The sequence below is a fragment of the Limulus polyphemus genome, unplaced genomic scaffold (genome assembly GCF_000517525.1).
Source record: "Limulus polyphemus unplaced genomic scaffold, Limulus_polyphemus-2.1.2 Scaffold97, whole genome shotgun sequence".
In the NCBI taxonomy this organism is placed as follows: Eukaryota; Metazoa; Arthropoda; class Merostomata; order Xiphosura; family Limulidae; genus Limulus; species Limulus polyphemus.
The window spans coordinates 966228-979535 of record NW_013665707.1 but is presented as its reverse complement, the minus strand read 5'-3'; the positions used below and the strand labels follow the sequence as shown (position 1 = coordinate 979535).

The following is a 13308-nucleotide window of genomic DNA, read 5'->3' as shown; positions in this document are numbered from 1 at the left end:
GGGACGGCTAGCATAGATAGCCCTCGTGAGGCTTTGCGCGATATTAAAAACAAAACAAAAAAAAACGAAGCAACATTTTTGATACTGACTTAGATAAATAGCGTTTTTAGTGATGCAAGTTAAAGATTGTGTATTATTTTTGGTTCTCTTTATCAGAAAACCGATTTGCAACTTCCATAAACTTGCACGTTTGGAAACACTTGCAATTTTAGGTTTTTTCTTTTTTTAAAGAAACAGCAAGAACGCCGGAAACACTTTATTTTAAGTTGATCATTAAGCTGGAGGAGGTCAAAGGATTTCTTCAGGATACAATGTAGGTTTTTCAACTTTGGATGATAGGCGATGACCAGTGGAACACTGGCGTTTGTATTCGTTGGGTTGTTTCAAGGTACTGTTGCTTAAGATTGTTTTGCCAATTTGTTTGATCACCTGTCAAATATTGTTGTGATTATAACTTATAATTCCCCTTTTTTTAATGAATCAATGTGACTTTCATAATTCTTATAGGGCTTGACTGAATGTAATATTACTTTTAATATGTGGTAGATGTCAACTTTTATAGTGCAGGTCTGTTTTCGGTTCAGATCAGGCTGTGGAAAACCATATTTAAGTGTAAGGATTACATCTGAAAAGTAATCTGAGTAAGAGAGTACCCAAAGTGAATTTAACATCACAATGAAAGAAGTTTGTATGTCTATAAAAGGATAATAAGGAATCTTCGTTTTCTACCCAAAAGAAAAAAAGTCATCATTCCAGATTCTAAGTCTCCCATAAAAATATTGGTGCTGTTTGTCTGCACGAAGAGACCATTATAAATTCAAAATCATTAAAATTATGAACGAATATACAATAACCCGTGTGTTTGTTTCTTTCGAATTTCGCGCAAAGCTACACGAGGGCTATCTGCGCTAGCCGTCCCTAATTTAGCAGTGTAAGACTAGAGGGAAGGCAGCTACTCATCACCGCCAACTCTTGAGCTACTGTTTTACCAACGAATAGTGGGATTGACCGCACATAATAACGCCCCCACGGCTGAAAAGGCTAGCATGTTTGGTGGGACAGGGATTCGAACCAGCAGATTGAGAGTCGAGCTCCCTAACCACCTGTGTGTTGGCTTTGTCAAATGCCAATATAGCAAGTTCAAAAGCTTTCAGGCCTTCATTGCATGTACAAAGAAAAGTGTTTTAACGGAACGGGTTTTTACTGTTAATACCATAAACAAAGTTGAAAAAAATGTCGTGTTTTTAATGTAAAGTGATACACATGGAGAGATGTATTTGATTTGGTGGTCGACATGGGCAGGTAAGGTTTCAGTAGGCAGGCCAGTGTTAGACATAATAGGACGACCAGGATTGTACCTTTGGTAACATAAAAGCAGCCTGGAGAGTTTATTTAAACTTTAGATTATAACTAATTTAGATTAGTTGTTTTTTCTTTAATTTGTTTTTATACTTCCTAAGTAATTTTGATGAACTGGGGGTTGGTTGGAGCTACTTTTTTTTTGTAATAGTAGGGTCCATTAAGCTGTGGTTAAGCTTCGTTAATATTGTGAGTATTGTTAAGGGTGATAATGGTGCCACCTGGTTTAGTAACAATGCCATGTTTTAGTGAAGTCAGGTTTCTTGTAGAAGAGATTATAAAGTACCTTGGAATCAGAGTTAATGGTTTGTATCATTTGATTATAAGTAGTAATAATAAAGCTTTCTAAATGTGGTTCTCTGTTGATTGAGTGACTAAGTAGTTTTCTCTTTGAATTGTGAGCCGTGGTAGTACTTCCAGACTTGTTGTGAAAACTATTTTGAGGCCTTAGTCCGAAAACAAATTTTGTAAGTCGGAAATAATATCAAACTATCTATATGTTATGGATAGGAGACATTACGATCTTTACTAAGAAGGTTAATCTCAGTTTCAGATCATGTTTAGGAGAGGTTGACGATATTGGAAACATGAGAAAGAGATGAATTGGGTGGTTCAGAAACAGAATACTTGTCAAAAGTTCGCTTAACTTCCTATTCATTGTGAGAGGTTGCACTCATAACATGGTTGTGTCTATGAGTATCTCTACTTTGTGAACAAGTGTCGAAGTTCCGGCTAAAAAGGTATTTTTCATTTTCATGCTTGCGGTGTTTTTGTTTTTTCTTGATTTTTCAAGAGTAATCTTAGTCTGTGTTCATAATCTGTAACACCAATGTTCTGTTAAAATCAGTTATTTCTCTGAAAACTCATGTGAGAGTTTCATAAGTTTAATTCAGGTACAGTGGAGAATGTGCAATAAAAGATAAAATAATTGCTGCAATAGCAAGTGTCCCCACATCTACAAGTTTATCCAGCATAGAGATTAGTTCCCTGATAAAGACAATCAACAACAATATAAAATCACAATGTAATTTCCAATACGTGGGACAAACCAGAATAACTGTAATACAACATTTTAACACCACGAATAGAGAACTTTCCGTGGCTAGACAATTAAACATGCCTCACCACATTAAACTCTTATGCATAGACACTGGTTTCACACAAAAAAGGGACAGAGAAATTAAAGAAGCTTTCTGGGCAGGAACTTTAATGAGCATCAATCTATATTCTGGGATTGTTGACCTTGGCAACTATAATCCAATTACTTAATCTATTTCAAACATACAAGTTGTTATTAATGAAACTGATGATATCGTCTTGATAACTGTTATTCATGCGGTATCCCACCTAGCCTGGTGAGTCCTGGTATTGGGCAGAAGGTCTCTTCAGCACTGGATATGGCAGCTGTTGATATATTCAGGGGTTAAGAGTTCCACTTCTTGAGGATTCAATCCGTTAGCTTTTGAATGTCAAATTAGATCACAAAAGGGTTTGTTTGTTGAATTTCTCATAAAGCTACCCGAGCTGCTGTCTGCCCCTAACTTGGTAGTGATAGACAAGGGGGGAATGCAGCTAGTCAATACCACCCACTGCCAACTCTTTTACCAAATAAAATTGAGTTTTATCATCACATTCATCCATTTTTCCTTAGTCAATATAATAATTATATCTCAATTTATTTGAGCACTTTTGGATAAGTAACATTCCATTTGCCATAATAACTTCTGAAGAAATCTGCAAACTACTTCAAATACAGCCCAAGCAAAAATATAGTAACAAATCACAGCAACTCACTTCGAAAGTAGATTTAAGTCCTTACTGTATTTAGCTTTGTTTTTTTTTTTCTGACGATTTTGGAGACTATTCAGTAGCATCGTAAATAATCAGATATTTAAAACATTAAAATGTTACACTGATTTTGAGATCTGTATCTACACTATGTGCACCAGAAAAATTAAACATTCTTCATAGAGTTATTTCAAGTATCTGTGAATGATAAAACTGTCCAATATGTGTGGCACTAACATCTGGATAAGGTTAAGGTTTCATTTAGGATATTAAGGTTGTGAATTTTAATCATTTAATATAAGAAGAAAGTTTCATGCTGAAGTTATCACGCTAGACACCAAAAACTTCCACAATAGTTTGAAAAATTCTATTTATCACAGGATAGATTTAAAGCTGACATAAAAAGTAACACAAGAATTAACAGAGATCCACTTTTATTTTTGCTTCATGAAGTACAAGAAAAAATCAGGTTATAGAAAATATACACAAAAACAGCAAAGTGTCACAAATATGTGGAGGAAATTGGTGCACACCTGATGGATGGATTCTTCATATAACCACAATACCATCAGTCTTCCAACAATATACATATGTGAATAAAAACTGCTGACAACTTTTGCAATTCAAAACCTGGATAAATTAAATTCTAGCCAACATAAAAATAAAGTACAAAAATGTAACCTGGAAATGGAGAAAGCTTCACAACGATATTTCAGTAAATGCATTTCATTCTTAAGACATTCTTTAATATACGAGAGCCTATTTCATAAAACAATTATTACATAATGGCAAAGTCTCATCCTGGCCCCAGGAAAGAGAGCAACTAAGCTAACAGAGTCCAGTTTGCTGGAGGTCTTATTGTTGTTTACATTCAGGTGGTGGTTGTTTTTTAGCTGTTTTGTCACTCTGAAACATATATAAACATGTGGCATTGACATAGTAAATACATCTTTATGAAGATCCATACGAAAAAAGAACTCAACAGAAAAGTAATCAAATGGATAAAAACATACAACTAAATCATTGTGTAGTTACAAGTAATAAAAGTTAAGTTTTTACAATATCCAAGTCAATATTGCTAACAGGAATTTGTTGCTGCAGTTATATTTGGCTACTTATTTGAAAACAACCAATTTGCTCATGTTTTAGCCCCTTCAAAACTATGTGATTCTGGTATACATAACTGCTAATTTTGCTTACAGCAGCAGATGTTATACTTAATTAAAACCTTTAAAATACAACTATAATCTTCAAAAGTGGAAAAGAGGTCAGCAAGTGCATGCAAATATACTAGTTCAGTGACTTCAAACTTTTTCCCAACCGACAACCAGTTAGTTCCAATCACAAAGTTTCACGGACAGATTTGTACAACATTAACTTTATAAAGTACTTTTATACAACACAGTAAAACACTATGTTTCAACAGCTATATTTTATAACACATTTTGTTTTCAATCTTTTTACAGATGAAATCTCTTTGTGAACCAGCATCCACTATACTAGTTCATGGAAATAGGCAGAAATATGTTTTGCTGTTGTTACAACTTGCTTTTAAACTTCTATTAAAATTTACCTTTATGTTGGGTAATCTTATTCCACTCATTACTTACCCACAAATGCTTAAGATAACATGTTTACAGTAAACAGATACCCAAGAAACTATATTTAATCATTGTCTTAGAAACACAATATATATAGAAAAAGGTTTGGTTTGTTTTGAATTTTGCTCAAAGCTACACGAGGGCTATTTGTGCTAGCCATCCCTAATTTAGCAGTGTAAGGCAGCTAGTCATCACTACCCACTGCCAATTCTTAAGCTACCATTTTACCAATGAATAGTGGAATTAACCATCACATTATAATACCCCCACAGCTATAAGGGCAAGCATGTTTGGTGGGACAGGGATTCGAAACCCACGACCCTCAGACTGCGAGTCAAGCAACCTAACTACCTGGCCCACGTAGCAAAAGGAAATGACTGACAAATGCCGTTGGGAAAACCTCAACTATAAAAGGTACCAAAAAGTGCACACATGTACAGATACTATTTATTCAAACTTTATATCTTAATAGTTCATCATCTGTATTAAAAATTGTGGCTTTTATGATGAAGGTATAAATTTGTTACATGTACATTTCATGTCATGATTTACTATATAAGAACATGGGGCGAGGTGGAAATTAGAATGGAACAAAACATAAATTTGAATTAAAATATAAGACTCATCTAAGTATAAAACAAATTTGATTTTTCTTAATACTATGATACAAGTATAGAATTTGTCTTTTACACAAATGGCTTGAATATTACATTTAACACGTCATCACTGATATCAGAATGAGCTAACAAGTTTTATTTCTATTAAGAATATGGTATTTTAAAGTTTATTTTCCATTATATATTGGGTGAACTATTAGAAATTTCAATTTCATGTTATAATAAAATTAACAAGTTTGTTTTAAAATTTTTCAGCACAGCTTCACTAGGGTTACCTACATATAATCATTCTAGCTTTGAACGTTTTTAAACAGTTCTTCACAAACGACTGGCTCTTGAGCCCATAGTTTTGATTTACTATCTTTTTTTGTATGCATATTTTTGAAGTTTCTCCTAAATGTGATCCTTTTCTTCTGCACTTTAAAAATGTATCTCTTTGAAATTAATTTCTTTCACTTCTATGAATGCCATGATGATAAGCATGACGTCTACCAAGACAACACTGACTTTATAAGCCTCTTTTGGACCTGATGAAAACGTTTTCTCTCATAAATTTAAGTACACTATGTACGATTTTTACCATTGATTGTTGTCACTTTGACAAGCAAGTTAATAGCATTTATATTTTTTAAAATCAGCATTATTCTCAGCACAATTTCTGCTAGCTATGATTTCAGAATTTTTAATAGTAAACTTTCTTATGCACCTTACCCACAATATGATTCATCACAACAATAAGCTGATGACACTTTTCAATTCTTTAGCTATACCCACAACTTTTGTGCTTCATGCAACTGTTATTCTCTAATACACATTTTTTCATTCTTGAAAATATGCATCGTATACATTTTCTGCAAACTTAAGAGTGATTTATTATAACATTTGATGTCCAAAGTACATAGAACCGAATGAAAAAAAGAATCAGAAAAGACACAATACCCCCAAGAGCTTTCCTAAAAAGTGGACTTTCCTTCATTAAGGGTAAATGACCATTCTAAGCAAGCTAATTAGTTATGAAGTTATTGCACCAGAAATAAGACTGTCATGTGTTTCTAAAAATATGACCAAAACTGTGAAATAAGATTGCATGTGTAGGTATGAGAAAGAGGAGTTTAGAAATAAAACTGGCTTACAAGAATATGTAGTTGTGCAAGAAGTAATGTCCAGAACAATTGAGAGATTTCTTGACAAAAGCACTTAATAATATAGGAACTTCCAGTTTTAATAATGTTTTAAAGTATTAATAATGAATTTAAGAAAAAAAAACATATACATAAATTAAATAAATAAAAAAAATTACACCTAGTATCTCTCTTGCTACAGGGTCGGTCAAATCAGGCGAGTTCATGACTACAAATTGATCTTTATAGTTTCCATACTACAACTTCTAATATGTTTTGTTTATCTTCATGAAATTTAGCAAGCTTTCAGTAATCATTAAGCCATTTGTAGACAAAAAGTCAGAATTTTTAATGAAGCATTTTCACTAACAATTTTTCCATGAATATATATGAAGTCAAAGAGTTGACTGCTCTGAGTGCAAAATGATTTTTTATGTTAAGATAAAAATATTTTTTACATGAAAAATTTCAAATTTCATTTGCTTAAACCTCTAAACTTCTTCAATAAATTTCATTTTTTTCAGTAAAACAATATTTTATCAGTTATTTTCTCTACCATAATTCTATATGTGGTTGGTCAATTTGACCTATCTAGTAACTGCTACAAAAAGAAATAAATTTAAATTCCACTTTTTTTCTTTCTAGAATGACTTTAAATTATAACATGAAACCACATTTGTATATCCCAAATAGCTTTAAAATTGCAACAGTATACACCTGTTCATACTTAAATTTTATTGTTTTATTGTCCTTTGCACCATATCTAACTAATATTCATGCCATATAATTTGTAACTCACTTGGCAAACATGTAGCTCATATTACCCTATCTAATTACATAATGATGAGTTACTTGCAAGCATACCCCATGAAAAATTTTGAATTTACTTGATCTAACCTAAAAAGTATCTAATTTTTACATTTTAGTTACTTTTATAATAAATAAAACATACACAAAAAAAAACAAGAAATAAAGTACTTACCTGGACTTTTTTTTTGCTGTCAAAGACACTTAACTACTTTTTTTATACTAATGATAGTAGTGCACTAAATAATGTTTTATTAATTAAATAATGTACCAAAGAACATAGAATAATAACATGCAAAAAGCAGACAATGTCCCATAACTATCACAATTTTTCTGGCTTTCTAACTATGCGACAAGAGCCATTACAAATTCATCCAAAACTAGTCAATATATTTCCCATGGGAACAAAGCTTGTACTGGAAGAGAAATTGACAATACTCTGTATAGAAAACAATGTAATATAATATGTCATTTTATAGATGAAAACTTCGGCTTTCTATTGGTTATAAATAATATAGTATTAAATGTAAGAGAGAACAAATAACAAATTTTGAAAGAGGGGATGTGACAGGTGGGTGTGGGAGGGTCAGTTTTTCAATTTGATGGCTCTGTTACCAAACAAGATTGAATGCTATAAAAATTATGTTTTGCCTGAGTGATGACGATATTTAGTGAGTAATTTATGTTAAATTTCATACTTACTGGAGGGGTGGTGAATGAATTAGAGAAGAGGGGATGCCCAGAGAAACACTAGGGAAAATTCAGGATTTTTTTAATCATTGCCTTATAAAATTAAGAACTTAAAACTTAAATACTATTAACATATGGATTACTAGCTATGATTTTATGATATACTAATTGGTTATAACATAAATAAAAAGTAGCTTAATTAAATTTTGAATGCAACTCACTAAAAACCTTGCGACATGCTCAGTAAAGGATGCATGTGGTGATGGGTTAAAAAGGGCACTTGTTTCTGACTAGAAAAAGAAAACTTGTCAACTTTCTGAGGACTTCATAAGGAAGATAATATGAAGATGAAGCACTATATTTCCTTGCTTTGGATGGTTAGTGGTGTCAATTCAGATGAACAATTCATTCATCAAACAAACAAACCATGTCACAAAACGTTTTCTACTAATGGGCTTCAAAAAGCAAATTGAAGATTTGATTACATTCACACAGTTTATAACATGACACCTTTTACACTGCAAATGTTTATGAAAATTGTCAAAATGTTTTACTAAAATAGAAAAGTTAAAACAAAACATTGATAATGCATTAGCAGTTTTTGTACATATATTAAAGCAGGTAAACACTTCTAGAAAAATCAACATTAACACAAATAAAGTATTGCAAAAAAGTAATCACTGCATGCTTTTCTCTGTTTAATTGACACCCACCTACCCACCACATATCCAAACACTCCACTTATAATGAACTCATCTAATATGAACAGAAACTTTGTAATTGCACACCTACAGATTTTGACTTCTTGCTACAGCAAGCCCCTTTTCTATCTCTAACCCCAACTGCATGCCATTACCTAATAAATCATTTAGGATAATTTACACCACTGGCTTTAAAATGACCTACAATATTTTACTGACTTCTCTGTCAGTAATAGCATGGTAACTTTCATGTTCTGATTAATGGATGTTGGTCAACTACAATCCAGAGCATCCCAATGGTGGGTTGCTGGGTGCCATAGCTCTAATTCCCAACCAATATGAGTATGGATTAGTCATTTGGTCAGGAGGGTTCTGTTCATGCACTACCACAATCTACAGCTACAGATCACTAATACAAGTATCTAAGTCTTCAACTTAAATCCTAAAACTAATATATCATTTATAAACAATTTAGTAAAAAACACAAATGATTTGTGATGAAATGAATAAAAAATATGGCAACAGTTTCTATAAATCAGCACTTCTTACCTGGGGATTATAATCAGGATCATTATCTTCATCTTCGTCATCATCTTTTTCTTCATCCTCAGCTTCCTCCTCTTCACCTTCCTCTTCTTCATCAAACTACAATACAAAACACATGTTAAAGTAACCAGCTGTCATTATACATATATTAATTATTACAATGAAATGAAATTCTGTAATTAAGCTGTATAAGACAAACTTATGCTAATATTAGTTTATAAAAACATACATAACAAGTAACAGCTTGAGGGAGTTAGTAAACTACCAAGATAAGGGTATTTGAATGTCGACTAAGACTAATCAAAATAAACTATGTCAAATCTACTATTTATTCTTACAAGCACAAAAATTGTTTGATTACTGAATCCCATTAACTTAGTTACACACTTAATGGCAGATGCCTTTTTAATCAAGACACAATTATATGCATAAGCTTTTTTTCTTAAACACACACACACATTCCATTTTATGAATATATGAAAAAAAGAAAGAAAAACATCTTCAAAACAAGTTATTAATCTCAAACTACTTACATCCCCATCTTGTAAGGCCTCTCCAGTGAAATACAAAACAGCTTTTGGAACAATTCTCTCTCTAATAAAATGACCCATTTCAAAATCTGCTGCCAAGAGAACTTGAGTGTCTTCATCCTTTAGATAAAAGTGGAATATCTTATAAGTCTGCATAGAGACAAAACTAAGTTCTGTAATACTTTCTCTACAAAGATATCTAATAATAAAGTTAACAAGTTCTAAGCAATTCTCTAGGATAAGGGGTAGAAATTTATCAATCTGACAGTAGCAACTTTAACATAGAAAGAACAAAGGATGAGAGATAATAAAGAGAGAGAGATAGAGATACAAAATAAAAAGGAAGAGAGAAAGAGAATCTCTTTATTGTCTATAACAGTGTTCCCAAAATATGATCTGTGGAAAACTGGTGTTCCATCCAAGACTGATAGCTGGTCTGTGAGAAAATTACAATTTTAAATTTTAATAAAATACTTAACACTTTTTGTATGATCAATACTTATTATGAAATATTTTCCCATGTATTAGAATTTGATAATATCAATTTCACATTCAGGAAGAATTATAGAAGATGCCATATCTATTCTAAATATCTTAGTGGAGAGGTTTGTACCTAAAATATAAAAATTCATTAATATGTAATTTGATTAAATAAACAAATGAATAATATACAAATCTAGAGGGCGCTGCGTGCACAACATACCCTCTACCCCTATATTTCACATGTGTACAGTTCCATAAGCTATTCCTCAGCTGAAAAGTGTTCTATGGTCAAAAAAGTTTGTGAAACTCTGGTCTATAACATCAAGAATTCTAATAAAAAATGGTTATACCTGTAGTAAAATGAATGACTTTAAAGATATTTTCCTTATGCAAAGAAAATATAGAATCCATGGATAATAATAACTGTAAAATCACACATTACCTTAGTCTTCAGTTCTTAGGAAGAATTACTTAGAAAATAGATTGTCATACTAGTCTTAATGGTAAGTTTCTCTAAATGAAGTTTAACCCAAATGTTATGTATAATAAACACCTGAGAGAAACTACAACTGATGTTTAATTTTTGAAAGAATGATTTATAAAGCCAGACAAATTTACACAAAATGAACAGTTAGTTGCCATAATCAGAATGTAAAATATTGACTCATTGTCAGATGGTAACTGTTTTATTAATCAAAGTTACCAAGAAGTTATGGCTCTGATAAGTAAAAGTTTTTAAAGGTCTCGACTAATGAAATAACCAATACATTTTAATAAATGTCTACATAAGATTGCTCAGACTAATAATTATTTAAAGCTTGAGAATGAGAAAATCCTTTGACAATAGAAATAAAAACCTTATAAAATCAAATTTAGACAAAATATATATGAAGATAGGACTCCTATTCATGATGTCTAAAAGCATGCAAGTTAAGCTGACTGACATTCATATAAATGGAATACTTCAGTTATAAGTCAATTACTGTATGAAGCTAGATTTTTAAAGAAAAGCACTTTTGAGTGTTTTAAGTAATTCTTTCCTAAGTTTTGACCATGCATAATAAATGCTAAACATTTTTGGGCTTGTATAATTGTTATTGAGTTTATTTACAACAGTCTACAAAAAAGTTTGTAAACTACTTAAAATAATGGAATAAAATTACACATACCAACTGTTCTTCATCCGATGGTACTGAAAAAAAAAAGAAGAAAATACATGACATGATCTATAATTAGTTATATTTAAGTTAAATACCACCCTTAAGAACCTTACAAACTTTATAAATTTAAGAAACACTGGTCAAAGTATCAATTGTTTTTAGCTAAACTACTGCTTAACATTCTTTGTAAAGCTACATAAAAATAGTCAAATAAAACCAGATCTATATAATTCCACAGCATACAATAACTTCTACAATATAATATAGTATGCTGATTAATAGTGGTTTTATTATTATTATTTTATCACACTACTGATGATCAGTAATCATGATAATAATGTTAACACATTTCCACATTAATTTCAAAATCATTTAAACTGAATGTGCATTTAATTTGGTACATTGGACTGACCCAGTACTGGAGAAGTAACATTGACTATAATTTCAAATTTACAAAGAGTGTATTCATAAAATGTGGCAAACTTTCACCCAACATGTGAAGTCTGCTGTAATAAAAAACATCAGATATGGTACTAAAGATATGGCTGTGAAACTCTGAACTCATTCTGACTCAGACTCTTGACAAGTTGGAGTGCAAGGTGATGTTCATTTAAGAAAAAAAAAAACATACTTTTTTCCATTATACAGATTGAAGATTGCATTTGCATTACCTCTGAAACCTCCTAAAAGCATATCAAGTGTTTTTAGTGTTCCTCTATATCAGGTATTTTCTCTACTCTAACAAACTGTTGCAAAAATAGGAATGTCGGGTAGCATGAAATGTTAATAACTATGACATCAAATGCACAATACAATGTTGAATGTCACTTTGTACAAGGTCTGGGCATTCTCACTTTATGTATAGAAAACTACAGATTATTAAGTTTCACAAAATCAAAACTTTAGCTGGCTATAAAAAATGCACAAACCTGTAGGAGGGCTGAAGAAGTTAAAGAAGGAATCATTCTGAACTGTTTTTGTGACTGTTCTAACTGAGCCCCTGGACTTGTGTTTCTGTTTTTTCTTGATGGTCTTCATTGTTACATTCTTTCCTTTTTTCCAATCAATGGTACACCTGGGATAAGTAACAACAACACCAACAAAAATTTACTTTTTTCACCCTGCTTATCAGCAAAATTATGGTTTATGTCTGCCTAACAAAACTTTTCATTACGCAAAAAAAAAGAAGAAACCAACTTCATAACCAGGATACTGAAATTCTCAGCAGTGAAATGGTTTGTATTTAATTTTATGAGTTACTGACATTTTCCAAAAAATCTGGTAAAGCAGAATGATACTAAAGTTGCCCGAGTCAAGGCCCATGACTGTTAAAAGAAACCGATAGATGATTAAATTTGTTTAATTAAAAATATGAAAAAATGTTGCTATATAGTGTATACAAATATCAAAACAAAGTTTGTCTGTACATGAACAATTAGAAAATGTTTCACAGAAAACATAACAGGATAAATAAACAGCACCACTTCTTCAAAACAATTGAAAACATCAGTTTTCAATGGATAATAAAAATAGATGGTCGAGTTTCTTAAAAACAACACATAAAATCTAAATATTTCATCACAAAAGTAGTGAGCTTTATTATAACTATGAGTTTGTTGTTTGTATAATGTACAACTGTATTTATATGTTAGTTTTCTGGTTTGTATACGTATAGGTTCTACACAGAATTTAAAAAAAATCAATTACTTTGGTCTGTACAAAGTAACTTGTCTTGGCTGTGTTTTAGTCAACTAGTATTTTGTAAAATACAATCACGTTTAAGTTATTATACATTATATATGTATACAGATTATTGCTATTTTGAAATAAGTTTGTAAAGTTATTTTTCCTAAAACATAGAATAGTAAATAAAAAAGTAAAGCAAACAATTATATCTTCTAGTTA

The 13308-nt window shown here is 31.4% G+C and overlaps 1 protein-coding gene across 1 annotated transcript in view; it reads right to left on the bottom strand.

Annotated features, from left to right (window-relative positions):
- Positions 1-3564: 3564 nt before the first annotated feature.
- Positions 3565-13308, bottom strand: part of LOC106469592 (nucleosome assembly protein 1-like 1-B) — a 37116-nt gene continuing 27372 nt past the window's right edge. The window contains exons 11-15 of the mRNA XM_013930097.2: positions 12333-12478; positions 11413-11435; positions 9764-9880; positions 9234-9329; positions 3565-4053 (exon numbers count right to left, since the gene is read on the bottom strand). Coding sequence (XP_013785551.1) covers positions 4003-4053; positions 9234-9329; positions 9764-9880; positions 11413-11435; positions 12333-12478 — 433 coding nt within the window. The 3' untranslated portion in view covers positions 3565-4002. The remainder of the gene's footprint in view (positions 4054-9233; positions 9330-9763; positions 9881-11412; positions 11436-12332; positions 12479-13308) is intronic.